The following is a 17,806-nucleotide window of genomic DNA, read 5'->3' as shown; positions in this document are numbered from 1 at the left end:
TAACATATTTTTCCTATGTAATCTTTCAAGACCTCATTCATGAGTCTTTGGAAAGTTGCAGGTGCATTCTTTAAACCGAATGGCATTCTTGCGAACTCATAATGTCCCGTTAATGTACTAAATGCTGTTTTTTCCCTATCTTTAGCTTCAACTTCTATTTGATAAAATCCTTTTGTAAGATCTAACGTTGTAAAATATATTGCTTGTCCTAGCTTATCTAATATCGAATCCATGTTTGGAATAGGATATTTATCTTCTTTAGTAATATTGTTTAACTTTCTATAATCTATTACTATTCGCCACTCTTTATTACCAGCGTGGTCTTCTTTTTTAGGAACGACCCAAATTGGGGCGTTATAAGGCGAAGTAGAATGTTGAATTATTTTTGATTCAAGCATCTCTTTTATTTGCCTATCCACTTCTTTTTTGTGGACCTCAGGATATCTGTATATCCTTGTATATATGGGAGAGTTATCTTCCGTTGGGATGTTATGTTTTACATGATTTGTAAAAGTTAAATCATCACCCTTTTTATAAAATGCTCCGTCGCATTCTTTTATTAATTTATATAATATTTGTTTTTCTTCTTTGTTTAAGTGATCTGTTCGCAGATCCTTTTTCACTTCATTATTTAATATGGAGTCTACAGGTTTTATTTCATTAAAATAATTGATTGTCTTTTCATATTCCTTTTCTTCATTTTCGCTGAAGAATAAAGGAATGATTTCGTCATTCAATTTCAATGTTTTATTTTTGTAATTTATTTCTCCATCATTTGGAATCAAAATATTGTTTCCAATTATTCCATTATACTCTTCATTGAAGGTGTGCACTTGGAATTCACAATCATTTTTTACAGATAGTGCAAATCTGTTTTTTGGTATTAATACATCTTTTTTTACTACTATAGGGTTTCCTGCTGTCCGTATTGTCATGGGATTGGTACGCCATTTTGTAAATTCTTTTGGAGAATCTTGTTCCCTCAAAAGGCTATTAGTTGCTCCGGTGTCAATAAGGAGTCTTAAAATTGTATTCCCCTTTTCTAATTTAATATAGGGAAGTGAGATTCCGAGGCAAAATGCCGAAAATTTGCTTGCGTTTGTTCTTTTTGTTTGTCTACGTAGTTAGCTTCATGTGCTCTCCTTACTTGGGATGAACTTGGATCGATATCCATTGGTTCAAATCTTTGAGGATACTGTCTATTTCTGTTATTATTGTTATTATTATAATTATTATTATTTGGTCTATTATAATTATTTTGATTGTTCGGCACATAAGGTTTTGGTTGCCAATTTTTATTATTTTCATTATTCCTAAATGGATTATTAGGATTTTTAAAGTTATTATTATTATTTTTATTCTTATTCTCATATCTATTTTCAAATTTTTTATTAGTATTAGTGTGCTTTTGTTTTTCATTATTAAAATCATTATTTTGTCGTGTGATAAATCCTGCTTGAGTTATCTCATGAAGTGCTGACTCCATGGTTGGGGGTTTTAATGCATATAGAATTGTTCGCATATGCGTCGGTAATCTTTCTTTGAAGATTTTAAGCGCTGTTTCGTTATTACGAGGGATATCAGAAATATTATTTTCTTGTAAACTTTTTTGGTTTAATAAGGAAAGGGTATGTTGTATGTAGTTATAAAATTTAATCGGATCGCCTCTATATTGAGAAGCTCTGAGATCCTCATATAATTGGAACGAATTTTTAAATCCACCGAAATTTTGCAAAAGCATGTTTTTTATATCAATCCATCTTGTAAGATGGGTATGAATTTCGATAGCCTGTCTGGCTCTTCCTATAAATTTACTCTTAAGAATGTTTATACACATTTTTTGAGAAATGTCATTATAAGTTAATAATGTGGGGATTATATCATCCACATTTGAAATAAAAATAGGGAGGTCTTCGGTTTTACCGTCAAAATTTTGTAATCTTTCTATATATTTAAGGGGATTTAATTCCAAAGATCTTAAATTATTATTACCTCCTACTAATGGTGGTTGTTGCGGCTGCTGTTGCTGCTCTTGCTGTTGTTGTGCTACTGATGGTTCCATGTTGTCTGCTTGTTCTTGAAAGTTTCTTTGCTGGTTATATTTAAGCTGCCTTAATTCAGCTCGTTGCGAATCTCTTCTGATTCGGTTCATCAACTTGATCTCGTTGGGGCTTTAGATCATGCCACTTACATCCACGTTGGATTCAAGTGGATTTTCCACATATAATTTGAACCATAAATTTTAAAATTTTTTTAGGTAGGTATATTTTTTTCTTTTAGTTGCACTATTTGTTGCATTTAACCTTTTTGATTTTGCTTGTTATCGTTCCTTTTGGTTTATTTTTTTTTTATTTTGTTTTTAATTTGTTTGCACATTTACTTTTATGTAAAAAAATTATATTTTTTTTTTTTATGTTCTTTTTATTTATTTATTAATTTTTCTTTTTTTCACTCACTCATTTTTTTATTTTTACTCAATTTTCAGTATAGGTTTTTTTTTTTCAATTAATTTATTAATTATAATTGTTCATCCGCCTTTAATTTCACTTCTACTCTTCCACTTTTCACTCTTCACTAAAAATTATTTCCTCTCTATGAGGCTTCGCAACATTAACCATATTCACTGGCGTTGGTTACTAAATAATTTTTCTTTTTTAATAATTTTCGATTTTCGTTCGAAAAATTATTATTTTTTTTTTTTTTTTTTGTAATTAAATTTAGTTAAATGAAATTCACGATTTTCGTTCGAAAATTAATCACTTTTGCTTTATTTAATTTGCATTTATTTTTTATTGTTAACTAAAACACGTTTTTGCATTTATTAATTTTCACAATAAAAACAAATTTTTTGGGTCGCGAAAAAAAATTTAATTCCGGTTCGACCACTGGATTACCATGTCTCTTATAATTTTCACTTATAATCTGACTGGAATCCTACCGACTGCGCCAATTTTAATTGAGTTTTCTCAAAGATTCAAAAAAAATCTTTCTTCCTGTTCTGGGAACAGGGCAACCGAAATAAAAGACCGTTTTATTTTAATTAAAAACACTTTTATTTAAGCGTCAGATCCCTTACCGTTGGTCGGGGGAAATCATCGGCTATACGTTGATAAACTTGTGAAAAAACTAAACTAGAAAGAGATCTGGAGATCCCTTTTATATTATTAATATGCTAACGCAGCAAACCTTTGTTTGACTGCGGATGATGCAATGATTCAATATTGTCAAATACTTTTGATATCCATTTGATACTCTTGCACAAGGCTGAAGGCCAAGAAGTGCTGATATGCAATTTATGTTTATTATCGTTGCATCATCTTTGAAGAATTATTACAATGTGTTTAATTGAATTTGAAGTCAAGATTTTGCGTGGGTTTATCTTTGTTTGAAATTTGTTGGGGCGCACAAGTGTGCTTGGATATAACATATGTATATAGGTAGGTAGAAGGTCACCTTCAAAATGTACCCTTAAATCTCGACTATCACGATTATAGTAAATGTATATATATATACGTTTAATATAATTAATTTTTTTAAATTTTATCAAAGAAAATATAAAAAGACTCACTCATGAAAATACCGAAAACCTTTCCAACCAACTGCACAATTTCCACCGCTGCTTCCACTCCAAGTCAAACAAGTTTTTCCGTAATTTATCTTCACAAAAATCCTGTATAAAAAGGAAAAAAAAAATTAGCAGTACCAATTGCAAATAAAAGAACAAGGAAATCACAAACTTATCTAAGCAAACAGACACCACGACACAGCACAAAATTTCCAACGCAAAGGAAACAATTTTCTTTTTACAAGCCCCACGTTGGGCGCCAATTTGTTGCAATTTATTTCCTTTTAAATTTACCAAAAATAAAGAAATTAAACTTTAAGACAAAACACCCGCGCGAAATATTAAAGTATGAGAAATGAATTATGCCGAACTGTCAAACAACAGCGGCGAATAAGCGAAGAGGCAAAATTGCAACAAGCAGCAAATTAAGTGCTGCCACCACGACGAGCTCAGTGAGGGGTGGGTTCAGCAATTAACAATCAATCGATGAATCGATTGATAAAGTTGCATGGAAATGTGATATCACTTTGATATCAAAATTATTACTTTAATTATAAATTGCCACAGGGGCGGTCTTACGTTTCGTAAGAAAAAGGGGCGCCAGCAATTTTTTTTTGTTCCTGAAATAAAAGAAAAGGAAATTGCAAACCCTTTTTTTTTTAAACACAAACCAAGAGAAGAAAAGAACCAATAAAACAGTACAACCAAGAAAAAAAACAAAATGGCTATCTTTTACGACAACTTTATTGATATGATGTGCCTGAGAAACCTTGCAAAGGCAGGATAAAAACTCAGGATCTTTTCAAAAAAACAACGACAAGTTTTATGGATAATGGACCGTTAAGGTCTTAATTCCCACAAGTAAAATTGGGACAAAACGAATAAACAAGTTTAACAGAAATAAACAAAATTTTACTTATCTTTTTTTTTTTTCTCTGCAGAACCCCAAATCGATATTCCTCCTTTCCTTTCCTTCCTTTCTTTTTTTTTCCTTTTTCACTTTTCCTTTTTTTTTTCTATTAACACGACACTATTAATTTTTCTGGATTATTCTCAATTTTTTGTTTCTGTCTAAGTCCGAAAGTTATCTTCACGGTTTCAAAGCTCAAAAAGAATTGACGGCCAGATTCCAAGATCTGTCCTATCTCTTCCTTTCCATCTCCCAACATTTTAGCTTTCAGCCAATGTGGAGTGGCGGATTTCAATCACTTCATCAACAGCCAATCGGAGATCGGCTTGTTGATCTCAACTTGTGATGAAATTCTCGCGATCCCGCTTACTTGCTCTTCTCTCACAGCTAAATGCAAGTCATCCTGGAATTCGCCGTCCGCTGGATTCACTTCCAGGTAACTTCGATTCCAGGAGCTGCATTCAGCCACCCCCACTTTCTTTTTCGATATCGGACAAAGACCGAGAAATTAAAAATCGAGAAAAACCTTTAAAGCAATCAACTAAACTTTAATTTTGACTTTAAGACCGCGCGAAAGGAAGGGAAAAATAACTATACTTTAAAATCTGTTACTCCACCCCCGAGTTAAGTTGCCCGCAACTTAACCGTCCATAAGTCCATAAAACTTGTCCCGTATTACATTATTTTCAAAATATTATTATATTACAATTAATCGTGAAACAAAAAAAATTAACTCTAAAAAGACAAGAATTTTACCAAAAAGATTACAAAATTTACAATTTTAAGAATTAGGTTGGGCCGTGGGCCATTCTCCAGTTGGAGTAACTTCTGATGAAACTTTACGTATCAACCAGACCGTCCATCTGGTTTGGTTTCACTTCCATGGAAACCATCCTTCTTTTGAAACCTGAAACGAGACTTGGTATTTTTTTCCTCACGAAAATGACAGAGAGAACCATGGTCAGAAGGACTATGGCCGTCCCGCTCTCTCTCATCCTCGTGTAGAAGGAATATGACAAGTGTCAAATCGAAAGTTGTAAACAAAACACAAGTGGGAAAGTGGATGCAAAATGCATCATTTTTATTAATTAAAATTAAATGTGGAAAGACATTGTTGCGTTCATTTATAACGCAACATGGTGGCCAACTTACCGGTCCATTCCTTGAGATGAATTGTTCTCCGAAGTTTTCCCTCAAAATGGCCATAGAATCGCGAGCTGTGTGGCATGAAGCGCCATCTTGTTGAAACCACATGTCAACCAAGTTCAGTTCTTCCATTTTTGGCAACAAAAAGTTTGTTAGCATTGAACGATAGCGATCGCCATTCACCGTAACGTTGCGTCCAACAGCATCTTTGAAAAAATACGGTCCAATGATTCCACCAGCGTACAAACCACACCAAACAGTGCATTTTTCGGGATGCATGGGCAGTTCTTGAACGGCTTCTGGTTGCTCTTCACTCCAAATGCGGCAATTTTGCTTATTTACGTAGCCATTCAACCAGAAATGAGCCTCATCGCTGAACAAAATTTGTCGATAAAAAAGCGGATTTTCTGCCAACTTTTCTAGGGCCCATTCACTGAAAATTCGACGTTGTGGCAGATCGTTCGGCTTCAGTTCTTGCACGAGCTGTATTTTATACGGTTTTACACCAAGATCTTTGCGTAAAATCTTCCATGTGGTCGAATAACACAAACCCAATTGCTGCGAACGGCGACGAATCGACATTTCACGGTCTTCAGAAACACTCTCAGAAACAGACGCAATATTCTCTTCTGTACGCACTGTACGCATTCGTGTGGTTGGTTTAATGTCCAATAAAGTAAACTGAGTGCGAAACTTGGTCACAATCGCAGTAATTGTTTGCTCACTTGGTCGATTATGTAGACCATAAATCGGACGTAAAGCGCGAAACACATTTCGAACCGAACACTGATTTTGGTTATAAAATTCAATGATTTGCAAGCGTTGCTCGTTAGTAAGTCTATTTATGATGAAATGTCAAAGCATACTGAGCATCTTTCTCTTTGACACCGTGTCTGAAATCCCGCGTGATCTGTCAAATACTAATGCATGAAAATCCTAACCTCAAAAAAATCACCCTTTACAACACTTTGCAAGTGGTTGAAGTGCTTAACATCTTAAGGGAATAGTTAGCATCAACAGATGGCATAATAACCATCACTGTTTGGAAAAAATGGATAAGGTATATTAAAAAATGTTTGTGCAAATTCAATTGACGAGGAGTGTATATTATGGTCCGTCATCCAACGTTTTTTTTTTACTTGTGCTTATTTCGTGAACATAACGTAACACTTAGCTGATGTCTGATTTGACACATAATTAGTTGTATCCTTCCGCTGAACGAATATGTTTGTGTATTTGTGATTTTGCCAAAAAATCACCTTTTCATATGAAGCTCATTTTGATCTTGGTGGGTATGTAGACAAGTAAAATTGTCGCATTTAGGGCACAGAAAACGGCCCGCATGCATAAATTCAAAAAACGAGTCACTGTTTGGTGCGGATTTTGGTCCAGAGGGATAATTGGGCCATTTTCTTCTAAAATGAGCAACGAGTGGCCGTTATAGTCAATGGCGATCCATATTGGGCCACGTTGAACGAATTTTTGTTCAAAAAAGGAGGAGGAGGATATTGGACTTTTGGTTTGAACAGAACGAGCGGCGGCGCTATGTGCCACACAACCAAAGCTTCACTCGATGTTTTTCAAAAAAAAAAGTTATTTGGCGGACCCTTAGTTTGGGAAACAATAACTCTGGAGACATGAATATGATCATCATGTCCATGTCCAATTTTTATATTTTATTGTCGGTGGAACAAGTGTCAGCTTAGTTGTCAAATAATTCCTCAAAAAAAAATTAGCTTGTTTGCACCTGTCAAAGAACAAAAAGAAAAGGAATTGATTCTCAAATATTTTAAAAATATTGTTTATGATCAAAGAAACATTTATTAAAAGAGAAGGAAGGAGATTTTTAAAATTCAGTTTTATGTGACTTTCCATAGGTAAAATAAATCAATTTATTCTTGGTCAAGATCTGTCAAAACACAAATTGTCTCTGTTTTTGCATTCCATAGGGCAAAATAAATTAATTTATTTCTGATTTAAGAACAAATCTGCTGATCTGAATTTATCGACAGATTTACCCGTTCGCAGCAATACTAATACCCTACAATTTTTAGAAAATGTTTACTTTTGAATTTGACAGCTTTGCCGCACTCGTTAACACGCACACAAAGCTGCACTTATGCAATGACAGAAAAAAAAATAATTCGAAATTTGGCGCAAGGCCACGAAAAAAAATCAATTTTGAATTAAATCTGAATTTACCCATGGAAAACTTCATTAGATTAAAAATAAATCAATTTATTTTACAAAATGGAAGTCATATAAAAGAAGAATTGAATATTTGACAGATTTGAATACAAAATGCATGAATATACATATTTTAATAAGTAGACACCCCCATTAGAATGTTTTTGAATTGAATATCATTTTTATTAATTGCAAATTTCGTAGATTTAAACATTCAAACTTTAACGATTTTTGTTTTATTTTCAGACATGCCATAATGGAGCCTATGACCGCTCTTGTTCTAGCATTTCAACTTATAGCCTTATTCTCAATAGCAGGAGCTCTAGTTCTGTACCTACTTTGTAAGGTCCGCAGTACACAGGTTAATCTCTCTGAACCACAAAGTGGCACTGTTCTAGTTACAAGTGCCGACAGTGCTTTGGGACTGCAGCTATGCACACATTTGGCTAATCGGGGATGTCGGGTATTTGCCGGAATGAAAGACTCTGTGGATTCGATTCCTGCTAAATTGCTTAGAAATTGGATTAAAATGAAAGAAGTCAATGTTGAACCTGTTCAAGGATCAATTATTCTAATGCAACTCGATGTGACACGTGAAGACATTCTACGGGAAGCTACTGAAGCTATGGGATCTCATTTGAATGCTGGTGAGCGTGGAATAAGTGCAGTGATAAACACCAGTGGATGCATTTATCGGGGAAGAATCGAGAGTCAAGATGTCCAGCAATGGGAAACAATGCTTAAGACCAATATTCTGGGATCATTGAGAGTTGCCAAGGCTTTTGTCGGTCTATTGCGACCAACTCGTGGTCGTCTTATTTATCTTGGTGCTGGGAATGATGGTGAGGAACTCGTAGCATTCAATGCATCTCGAGTTGCTGTGGAAAAATGTGCAGTTGAACTTCGCAAGGAATTACAACCGTACGGTATAAGTGTAGTAGCTTTGGACACAAATGGAATAAATGCTGATTCTCTATTCCGAGCACCGATACCGCATGGTAAGTAAATTCATTTTTTCTTTTGCCAAAACTTAATAGAACTTAATTTTATATTTTTTCTTTTTTAACTTTCTAAGTCATATCGGACTGCGAAGGAGCTCCAACACAATATTCAGCTGAAGTACTGACATCAAGTGCCTTAACAGCCATCGAACACGCTCTCTGGGACATCCGGCCAAATGAGAGATACCAATTAGCGGTGCCACAAAACAAATATAATATAACGTTGCCATGCAGGTCATCATTCCGTTTAAAAATGGACATGGGTGCCGTACAGAAGGTCTAATTTAGTTTTAGACTTTTTCGTGTTGAAAAGAAAAAACAAAAATAATTTATTATTGATAGACAAGAATTTTGTGCCATCTGTTGGCAATCGATCAAATTGATTGCAAAACAAAAGTGAAAGGCAAAATTCTTAAACGAAAAAGTTATAATTGATTTATTATTAATATTATCTTATTTAATTCATAATTTAAAAACAAAACTAAAAATATTGTCTGTTGGAATTTGTATATATCTATTATATTATAGCCAAAACATTATTTGTAAATATGCTCTTATTATAAAAACGTTAATTTTATTATTATTATTATTCTTTAAAACAAACAATTGTTTTCTTCTTTTTAAACTGTTTATTGGAAAAGTAATAAAAGACTAATAAATAAAAAAGCTGTATTACTTTCAACTAATAAAATAAATATTCCATATTTAAGTTTCAGAGGAAAGCCTGATGTTCCGTTTTCATTCTTAGAGCTTTAGTTCTTCCTATGCAAATTAGTTCATACCACAAGATATGTTTATTTTTATTCTTAAGAACGAATTGTAGGATTGTCATGTCATACGTCTTGGTTTTACCTTTGCATATACCAGCTTAACGCCTCTTGCTAGGAATTAAAAATCCTCCAAGTTTGATTACAGCATTGAAACCGTAGGCCCATCCCTGAAATTCTCGTACACAGAATTGGTTGGGAATAGTAAGCCACAAGGGCCAGTGTCTTCACAAATTCCAAGATTTGTAAGACGTGAATTTTAAGAACTTGATCAGCAGGCTTCTTATTCAACTACATACTTCTTTCATTTTAATTAAACAAAATACTTTTATACATTTGTGTTATAATTATATTGCTTTTATTATTTAAATTCTATATTCGCCTTGAATGGTAGAAAAATAATTTTGTTTTGTCTTTTTTTTCTTCGTAAATTTTATATCTTAATTATGCACTTTAGCATTACAGTAAATTCGATTGTGTACTTAAAAGTTAGAACCAATAAAGCCAAATACGTGGATGGAGATGGAAATTAAAATATTATTTTGTTTGCATTTTATAGATGCATATTTATAGATTGTTAAAAATTATTCATATTTCGATATGAAATCATAACGCAAGACAGAAGCTCTTAAAATGTCACCAGCTGATGCAACAGGTTTCTCTGCCGTTTTGCCTGGTAAATGTATAAGAACGTCAGCACCAATTATACTTTGCAACCTGCTGCTTATCTGTAAATTAATTGAGAATGTTAAATGTTATTACAAGTGGTAGTTAGATTTATTATGTATAATTAACTTGATTGCCATTGACTGAAGCATAGAGACGTCCATTTTTACTTGTCACTGAAGCACGAACATATTCTGGCCTGGGGTCAAGGTCGATGTTGTCGTTTTGAAGCTGGAAAAGTATTTTAAATAAATTTATCTGTACTCATAATTCGGGAGTATAATTAAAAAACGAGTTTATTCTTTCTTTCAGCTCTGTATCTGAGCATACTTAAAATTATAGTGAATTCGTTATGCACTTCGAACTTATAAGACGTCATATAAGTGTAGGTAAAACTTAAAAATAAGCTGAATTTATTTTAAAGGTTTTTTAGTAGGTAGAAAATTAAATTTCCAGAAGTTTGTGTCCAAATTAAAGCAAAAGAGAACAGTAACTTCACACTTCTTAAAGCTATTGGTTTTAAATAGATTTGAATACATTAAAAGCGACATCAATCTAAGACATCGAATTTAGGGTTTATTCGATGTCGCTGTGCGAATTGTTAACAACCTTTGAGGCGACATTTTTGAAGTTTGTTTCGTTTATATATTTTGGTTTTGACAATGGAAGATGGTAATATAGAATTAGTTAAACCAAATTAATTCTGCACTTGCAAATTTTTCAATTATTTTCTGTATTCGGTGTTAAGCTGTAAATTTGGCATGACTTTTGAAATCAAAGTTCTTGTTGCTGTCGAAGTTTCTGTAAGGGACACCGCAAGGTGATGTTCTATGCTCTCTCCTGTGGAACCTTGTGGTGAATGAAATCCTAACTAGTCTAGATGCGGGAAGCTTCAGAGTGATAGCCTATGCGGACGACGTTGCTATAGCAGTTTCAGGAAAACATCTTAACACCCTAAAAGAACTCTTACAAATTGCTTGGACAGACTAATACTTTGGGCTGATCGGTGTCGACTGGGTGCTAACCCTCACAAAACCGATTTGGTCTTATTTTCGAGGAGATACAAAATTCCATTTGTCAACCATCCCTAAATTAAAGGAATCCAATTAAAATTCTCAGACGAGGCTAAATACCTGGGTCTTGTCTTAGATAAAAAACTAAATTGGACACGCATCGTACAGGAAAGAGTCAAAAAAGCTACTGTAGCTCTCTTTTCTTGCAAAACAGCTATTGGTAATAAATGGGGTTTAAAACAGAGAATCAACCGATTTTAACGTAAGGTGTGGCAGTATGATGGACTGCTTTAGAGGTATAAACAGGGATAAGCTAAATAAAGTCCAACGTTCAGCTTGCCTATGTATAAGCGGATCGATTTGCACGACCGAATCTGCGGCACTGGACACCTTACTCTACCTAACACCTCGTGACATATTTAGCAAACAAATAGCTGCAAGCTCTGCTATTCGCCTCAAAGCTTCGTCGCAGTGGACTAACAACAACATTGTCCACTCCTAAATTCTTAGGTATCAATTAATTCCAAAGCACACAGACTACACTATCCCCCAACTGCAATTCGACAGATTTTTCCATATTTCTATACCTTTCAGATCTTTTTGGGAGGATAGGACATTCCTGGAAGATGAGTCAATCCATTTCTATATAGATGGGTCAAAAACAAAAGAAGGGGTTGGTGGAGGTGTGTACTCTGAACGACTGAAATTAAGTTTCTCATTCCACCTTCCCAATCATTTTAGCGTGTTCCAGGCGGAACTTTTGGCGATAAAGGAAGTCTTGTCCTGGCTCAAAGAAAACGTGATATCAACATCTGATATCCGTATTTTCTCAGATAGCTAGGCCGCTATAAAATCTCTGGACTCTGTCTCTACAAACTCTTTAACAGTCCATAACTGCCGATCTTCTCTAATGGAGATCGCACAACAGTTTAATATTTACCTTTGCTGGGTGCCGGGCCATAGGGACATTCCAGGTAACTGTAAGCAGATGAACTCGCCAGGAACGGTACAGTACAGCCCATCCTACTACGTTTATCACGTACTGGCATAGCAATCGCTACTTGTAAACTGCTGATTATGCAAGACGCTGTGAGGAGGGCAGGCACCAGGTGGAACAACATCACCACGTGTCAAGTTACAAAAAAGTTCTGGCCAACACTGGATTTAAAACACTCAAGGTGCTTGCTCTCTCTAAGCATATCGCATATAGGTGTCATAACAGGACACTGTCTAATAGGAAAGCACGCTACGAGTCTGGCTACAAAAACGAAATTAACGATCTAAATCATATCAGTACAATCAGCCTCTCACAATTCGTAAGGGACTCAAACTGGTTCCATTGAGCTTAGGAGGAAGCCTCAAGATTCATGTGGTATCACAATGGGCTATAAAACTGGCCTAAGTGTGTCCGTTTCCATCTTGGACAGACATTATAACCTAACCTAACCTGTGGCAATCCGTTTTTCCTATAAAAGTCGTTTATGAGATAATTCTACGTTTCTTATGCACCTTTGCATCTTAATTAATGTCTTTCGATGCCTTTTAATGTGTCATGTAGGTTTTTTAAGCTAATGTGTTTTTCTAATGTGCAATTGATGGTGCTCTTAAGTCTTAGGCTGGTAGAAATTAGAAAACATTAAAACCCCAAGGTTCATATTGTTTTGAACAGGCCGGCTGTTTTGGCACTAGGCGAGAAATAGATAAATGAACGCACCGATTATAACGAGTTAGCTTGTTGCTGACGTTGCCTATTAGTTATATTGTTAATATTCTCTGTGAAAAGGCGCATTAATCATACTTGATTAATTAATCGTTACAGGCCAATCTGCTAAACACTCTAGGACGAGTTTCTTACTTCTTATCCTAATAAATATGCGATAATTGTATTATCGCCTCAAGAGACATTAGACCATTGCGTCATATATAAAATTTTTCATGCCATACAAATCCAGTTGGGACGATCTTAACGACTTAAACTGGTCACTTTGCTTCCTCGATAGTGACCTAGACTCCAGGGTAATTGCACAAAATACTACAATATCAGCTAGTACACATTTCTGGTCTTTTTTAAAAAAAAATTGTACGTAACACCAAGTCATTCTTGGTTCCAACGCCCTTTAACAATAGCAATGGGTTCAGGCGACATAAGGAACTTAAAAATAAGTCAAAATTCTATTATCTGATTGGCCAGCTGTCAAAAAATTGCGTTCCAATTAAGTAATTTTCATTGGAAGGTTGTCTGGAAAGTTATTCAAGAAAAATCTCCTTAACTATCAAGTCAAGTCTACTTATGTCAAGATGACAGTTGATCATGTATTTTTTATTTAACTACACGCTGAACTTTATTACTTTGTAATTTATTTACATTCTGAACAATTCCCCTTATGAAATTGGTAAAGGAAAAAGTAATATGTATTTAAAGTGCAAAATACCAGTCGAGATGGACTTGTCTTTGCCTGAGAAGTTTTATTTATGTTTTTAATATTTTCTGCACGATTAACTGAAAGTAGAGGTTGGTGAAGTAAAGTTCCGAATTTGAAGTTGATGACACTTCATTGGCTAACTAGTTGCCTTGGTCAAGATGTACGTTCAAAGAAATCAGTATTCTACGTTGTCTTTTTACGATTGGATGAAAAACAGCATTAATTTGTCCAGCCTCCTCCTTTGCCCCCTTTTTCAAAGGTCTTGATAACACTGATCAATTTTCTGATTAAGAAATATCTTGCAGAATAAAAGCTTCTTATTACATTATTTCATCGTTTTGGATAGGCAAAGGCAATTAATAGAGTTTGGCATCAATGGCAGCGTAGGGTAAGCTCAATAAATTCTGATCTTGACAGCATTGTCCAATGAGGATTCAAAAGCCATGTAGTTTTTAAGTATGTTATGCTTTAAAAACTCTTGTCTACTATCTCTTTTCTAATCTATCTTTCTTAATGCCTTGCACTTTTCTTAATGATTATAAGAGTATTCATAAAAGGAAATTTTAAAAAGACTCACTGTTACTTGAATTGTAGCTAACTCGCACTTATCTCTTTCCCAACCAGAAGCCCAACGGACAGCTGGTAATGCAAATAAGTGGAATGTAACAAAAGCTGATACTGGATTTCCTGGCAAACCAAAGAAATACTTTCCCTTACTGGTGTTTGAAGCAAATGTCATTGGTTTTCTATAAAAAAAAGTTAAATTAAATAAAAAGGCAGATACTTGATACAAAAAAAAAAGATTACTTACCCAGGTTTCATATTAATTCTTCCAAAATTGATTTGAAAACCAAGCTTCTCTAAAACTGGTTTAATATAGTCTTTATCGCCCATTGAAACACCACCACTGCAGATAATGAAATCCACAGATTGATAAATATCTTCAACTGCAGCTTTAAGTGATTCGAAACTGAAATATTGAAAATGTCATCATATTTATTTATTTATAATAAGTCCCTTAAAATGTACTTACTCGTCTCTCAGAACACTCTTCATCATGCATTCGAAATTAAAATAAGCTAACAATTCTTCAATCATTGTTGTATTTGAATCGTAGATTTTGCCCGAAACATCCAAATCATCTGGGGCCAGCAATTCACTGCCTGTCGAAATAACAGCTATTTTTGGTTTTTTAAATTGGATCGTTTTACCAACTGAAGCTAATATTGATTTAACAACAACTTCGGAATGATCTGCACTGGGAAAGAGTTGAGTGCCTTTTCTAAGATCGCATCCAATAGGTCTTAAAGTAAAAAAAAATCTAAGGCAATTTCTTAATTTTGAATATCGTTCGTAGCTTTGGTACCTAATGTCTAAATTAGCTTGAGGATCGACAAGAATTTCGACTAAATCTTCAGCTCCTGATTTTGTAGTTCGTAAAAGTTTGGTATCTTCAATTTGAATAACACAATCTGCATGGTTGGGAATAGGAGCTCCGGTGTTTATTTTGAAACATTCATCTTCTTGAAGTTCATAGTCAGAGATCTGTAAGAGAAAAAGAACATAGGGGTACCAAATATAGGCTTGTTTAAGAAAAATCGAGGCATAGAGTCTGAAGCGAGTTTGTTAAGTAAACGGATGGAATGGAAATACTATCTGGTTTTTGTAGTACTACAGTGAACCAATTCAGGCTGTGAGCATATATTAGGAATAAGACAATTTTATTGAAAGTGGACAGTTTAAATTTTGTTTTTTCAATCTTTCATCTCATTTTATTTAAAAGATAAATACAAACTCATTTAAATACAAAAGACAAATTATTTGTTTCTGTAGTTGTCAACTGCATTTGGTTTAATTAGCTGTTATCTCTACAACTCTCGATCTTTGAGGTCATGTTCAGAAAGTTTCGAAATTCTGTGTAGCCTCAAAAGATGTTTTTCGTTATCATTTATGAAGCATTATTGTACGTCATATGACAACGATTCCAATCAGATAACAGAAGAAGTTGGCCAGAAACAAAAATTTGAATAAATTCAAACAAACATGTGGCTAGGATTTTTATGAATGAATATGAACTTCTTAGATTGATAAATTAGAATTCGACATGTGCGTTAAGCTTTTACTTGTTTTGATCGCTTTTGGTTCTTTTCATGCAATCAGTGAATTCAAAAATAAGGTAATAAAACAACACAAATGTTTACATTTTTTTTATCACAACAAGTTGTTTATATTCTACTTGATGAGTGTTTTTCCTCTCCGCTCTTGACTGCCTCAATAGATTACTTAATTAATATTTTAATTTATTATATCACAACAATCTCCCGACCGACTTTTGAAAATTTGATAAAAGAAATAAATAAATAAAAATGATTTATATGTACCTCATCTCCAGCAGCAATATAACCAACGACTTTCTTTGCACCCGAAAAACCAGATGACTTCATTGCATAACCGTCCTTAATTGATGCCCTAAATGGAGGGATATCAACAGGTGCCACATACTGGGACAAAAAGTTTGGAATGGTCCGCTGCACCACAACAATTCGGAATATAATTCCCAGAGCTTCGTGTACGGGAAGCATTGGAAATGGTGAATTTCGATCACTGGGATCGCCGGTTCCTGTTTTATGTGGACATACATGTCCTCTATCCATTCTCGAAAAACTTCCTTGAATTTCTTTGTGTGTCTTCTGGACCAAGTTAAAATCGTCGCCGATCAATTGCAACGCATGCGGCAGAACTGATCGAATAGCTTCGAAGCATTCGACTACTGCTTTTTCACTGCCTGGAAAATTAACAATCAGCGTTTTGTTAAGTATACCTGCAACGGCACGAGACAATGACCCAAACGGTGTTTTCTTGAGGCTCTCCAAAGCCATGGCCAGCACAAGTTGTGGGCATTCTTTTTGTATGACATCTTTTGTGGCTTCAGGGGTTATGTCCCTTGGTCCGAAACCAGTGCCACCAGTTGTCAAAATTGCCCGAACATTCCTAAGGGCGTATCCATTGAGTTTACTACTGATGACACTACGTTCGTCGGGTAGAATTTCAGTAATAAATTGGCATTCGCCAAATGTTTCCTTAACCAATTCCTTTAAACGCGGACCGCTCTTATCAACTGCAGTTTGCTGGTGACACGAATCACTTACTAACAAAATAAAAGAAAAATATTTACGTTTGTTATTTTCATACACTAAAATAGAATAAATTATAGTTTGTTTTTGAATATTTACTTGTTAAAACAACAAACACTGGTTGATCCATATTTGTCTTTTAATTTAGTTTTAATTTAAATTTGTATGACAGAACTGGTTTTAGAAGAAGGGCAAGGGGGTTGTATGCCATAAAAACATATGACCACAATAGGACTGTTTGCTTGCAATATTCAGAAGTCTACCGAAGTCGAGAGAGATGTTTCCTATAAAATTCTTAAGTGAATGAATTAATAATGGCCGCGTTCAACACAATACAATATATAAATCAAGATTATAGCCTTTCCACACCAAACTGAAAACCCGGTTTTCGGCGAAAAGTTTTCGAAAACTCATAAAGTGTTCACACCGAGTATTTACAAGTTTTCGTTTGACATTTAAATTTGTTTAACACCGGCTGTAAAATTTCGTATTGATGAAAAAAAACACTTCAGAATGATCCGCAGAACTTTCGATATACTCTGCAATGAACTAAAGGATCTGGAAATACAAACTTTAGCCTTATGTAGGTACTTATCAAGTTGATTTTCAGGAAGAAAAGGATCTATACGAGCTCCAAAAGAACGAATGGCATCCAGTCATTGAGTGGTTTAACATGTTATGAATTTTTTGTTCTAGATGTAAGCTACCCCTATTATAATTTGTTGTTCTAAATGTAAGCTACTCCTCAATGTTCGAAACGTCAAACATCATCGATTCATGTTCGAATAGTAAACCGTAATCGACGATTGTTTGACGTTTGGGACAGACAGTATTCCCTTCTTTTACACATTCTTTTTCTTCTTTTAAACGAGACTAGACATGCCAATAAATTGTTAAAGAGATAAAAATTCAATTAAAAAAATTAAAATAAACCTAAACCAAAAGAAATGTCGTTTTAATAAACAAACTTTTCGATACGAACCTACAAAAAACT

At 34.4% G+C, this 17,806-nt stretch overlaps 2 protein-coding genes across 3 annotated transcripts in view; one reads left to right on the top strand and one right to left on the bottom strand.

Moving 5' to 3' along the window:
• The window catches only part of LOC129946344 (uncharacterized oxidoreductase SAR2567), an 89,251-nt gene extending 80,112 nt beyond the window's left edge, over positions 1-9,139 (top strand). For both annotated transcript variants that reach the window (XM_056056490.1, XM_056056489.1), the window contains 2 exons: positions 8,055-8,806; positions 8,884-9,139. In XM_056056490.1, coding sequence (XP_055912465.1) covers positions 8,065-8,806; positions 8,884-9,092 — 951 coding nt within the window. In that variant the 5' untranslated portion in view covers positions 8,055-8,064 and the 3' untranslated portion in view covers positions 9,093-9,139. The remainder of the gene's footprint in view (positions 1-8,054; positions 8,807-8,883) is intronic.
• A 763-nt stretch (positions 9,140-9,902) lies between these two features.
• On the bottom strand, positions 9,903-17,039 carry LOC129946343 (molybdenum cofactor synthesis protein cinnamon). Its single transcript, XM_056056487.1, has 8 exons — positions 16,912-17,039; positions 16,060-16,826; positions 15,045-15,223; positions 14,712-14,981; positions 14,490-14,648; positions 14,256-14,424; positions 10,372-10,473; positions 9,903-10,304 (listed from the first exon to the last, which is right to left on the bottom strand). Exons 1-8 carry the CDS (start codon positions 16,940-16,942, stop codon positions 10,161-10,163), a joined length of 1,821 nt encoding a protein of 606 aa, XP_055912462.1. The 5' UTR covers positions 16,943-17,039; the 3' UTR covers positions 9,903-10,160.
• Between the last annotated feature and the right edge of the window lie 767 nt (positions 17,040-17,806).

Source organism: Eupeodes corollae, chromosome 2 (assembly GCF_945859685.1).
Source record: "Eupeodes corollae chromosome 2, idEupCoro1.1, whole genome shotgun sequence".
In the NCBI taxonomy this organism is placed as follows: domain Eukaryota; kingdom Metazoa; phylum Arthropoda; class Insecta; order Diptera; family Syrphidae; genus Eupeodes; species Eupeodes corollae.
The sequence above is the reverse complement of the archived record's forward strand: the minus strand, read 5'-3'. Positions and strand labels throughout refer to the sequence as shown.

Bases quoted from the DNA above. Each gene is read 5' to 3' on its own strand.
- LOC129946343 (XM_056056487.1), bottom strand. From the start codon at position 16,942: ATGGATCAACCAGTGTTTGTTGTTTTAACAA. The intron at 16,827-16,911 runs GTAAATATTCAA...TTATTTTGTTAG, and splicing joins AGTGTTTGTTGTTTTAACAA to TAAGTGATTCGTGTCACCAG. The intron at 15,224-16,059 runs GTACATATAAAT...TTTCTCTTACAG, and splicing joins ATATTGCTGCTGGAGATGAG to ATCTCTGACTATGAACTTCA.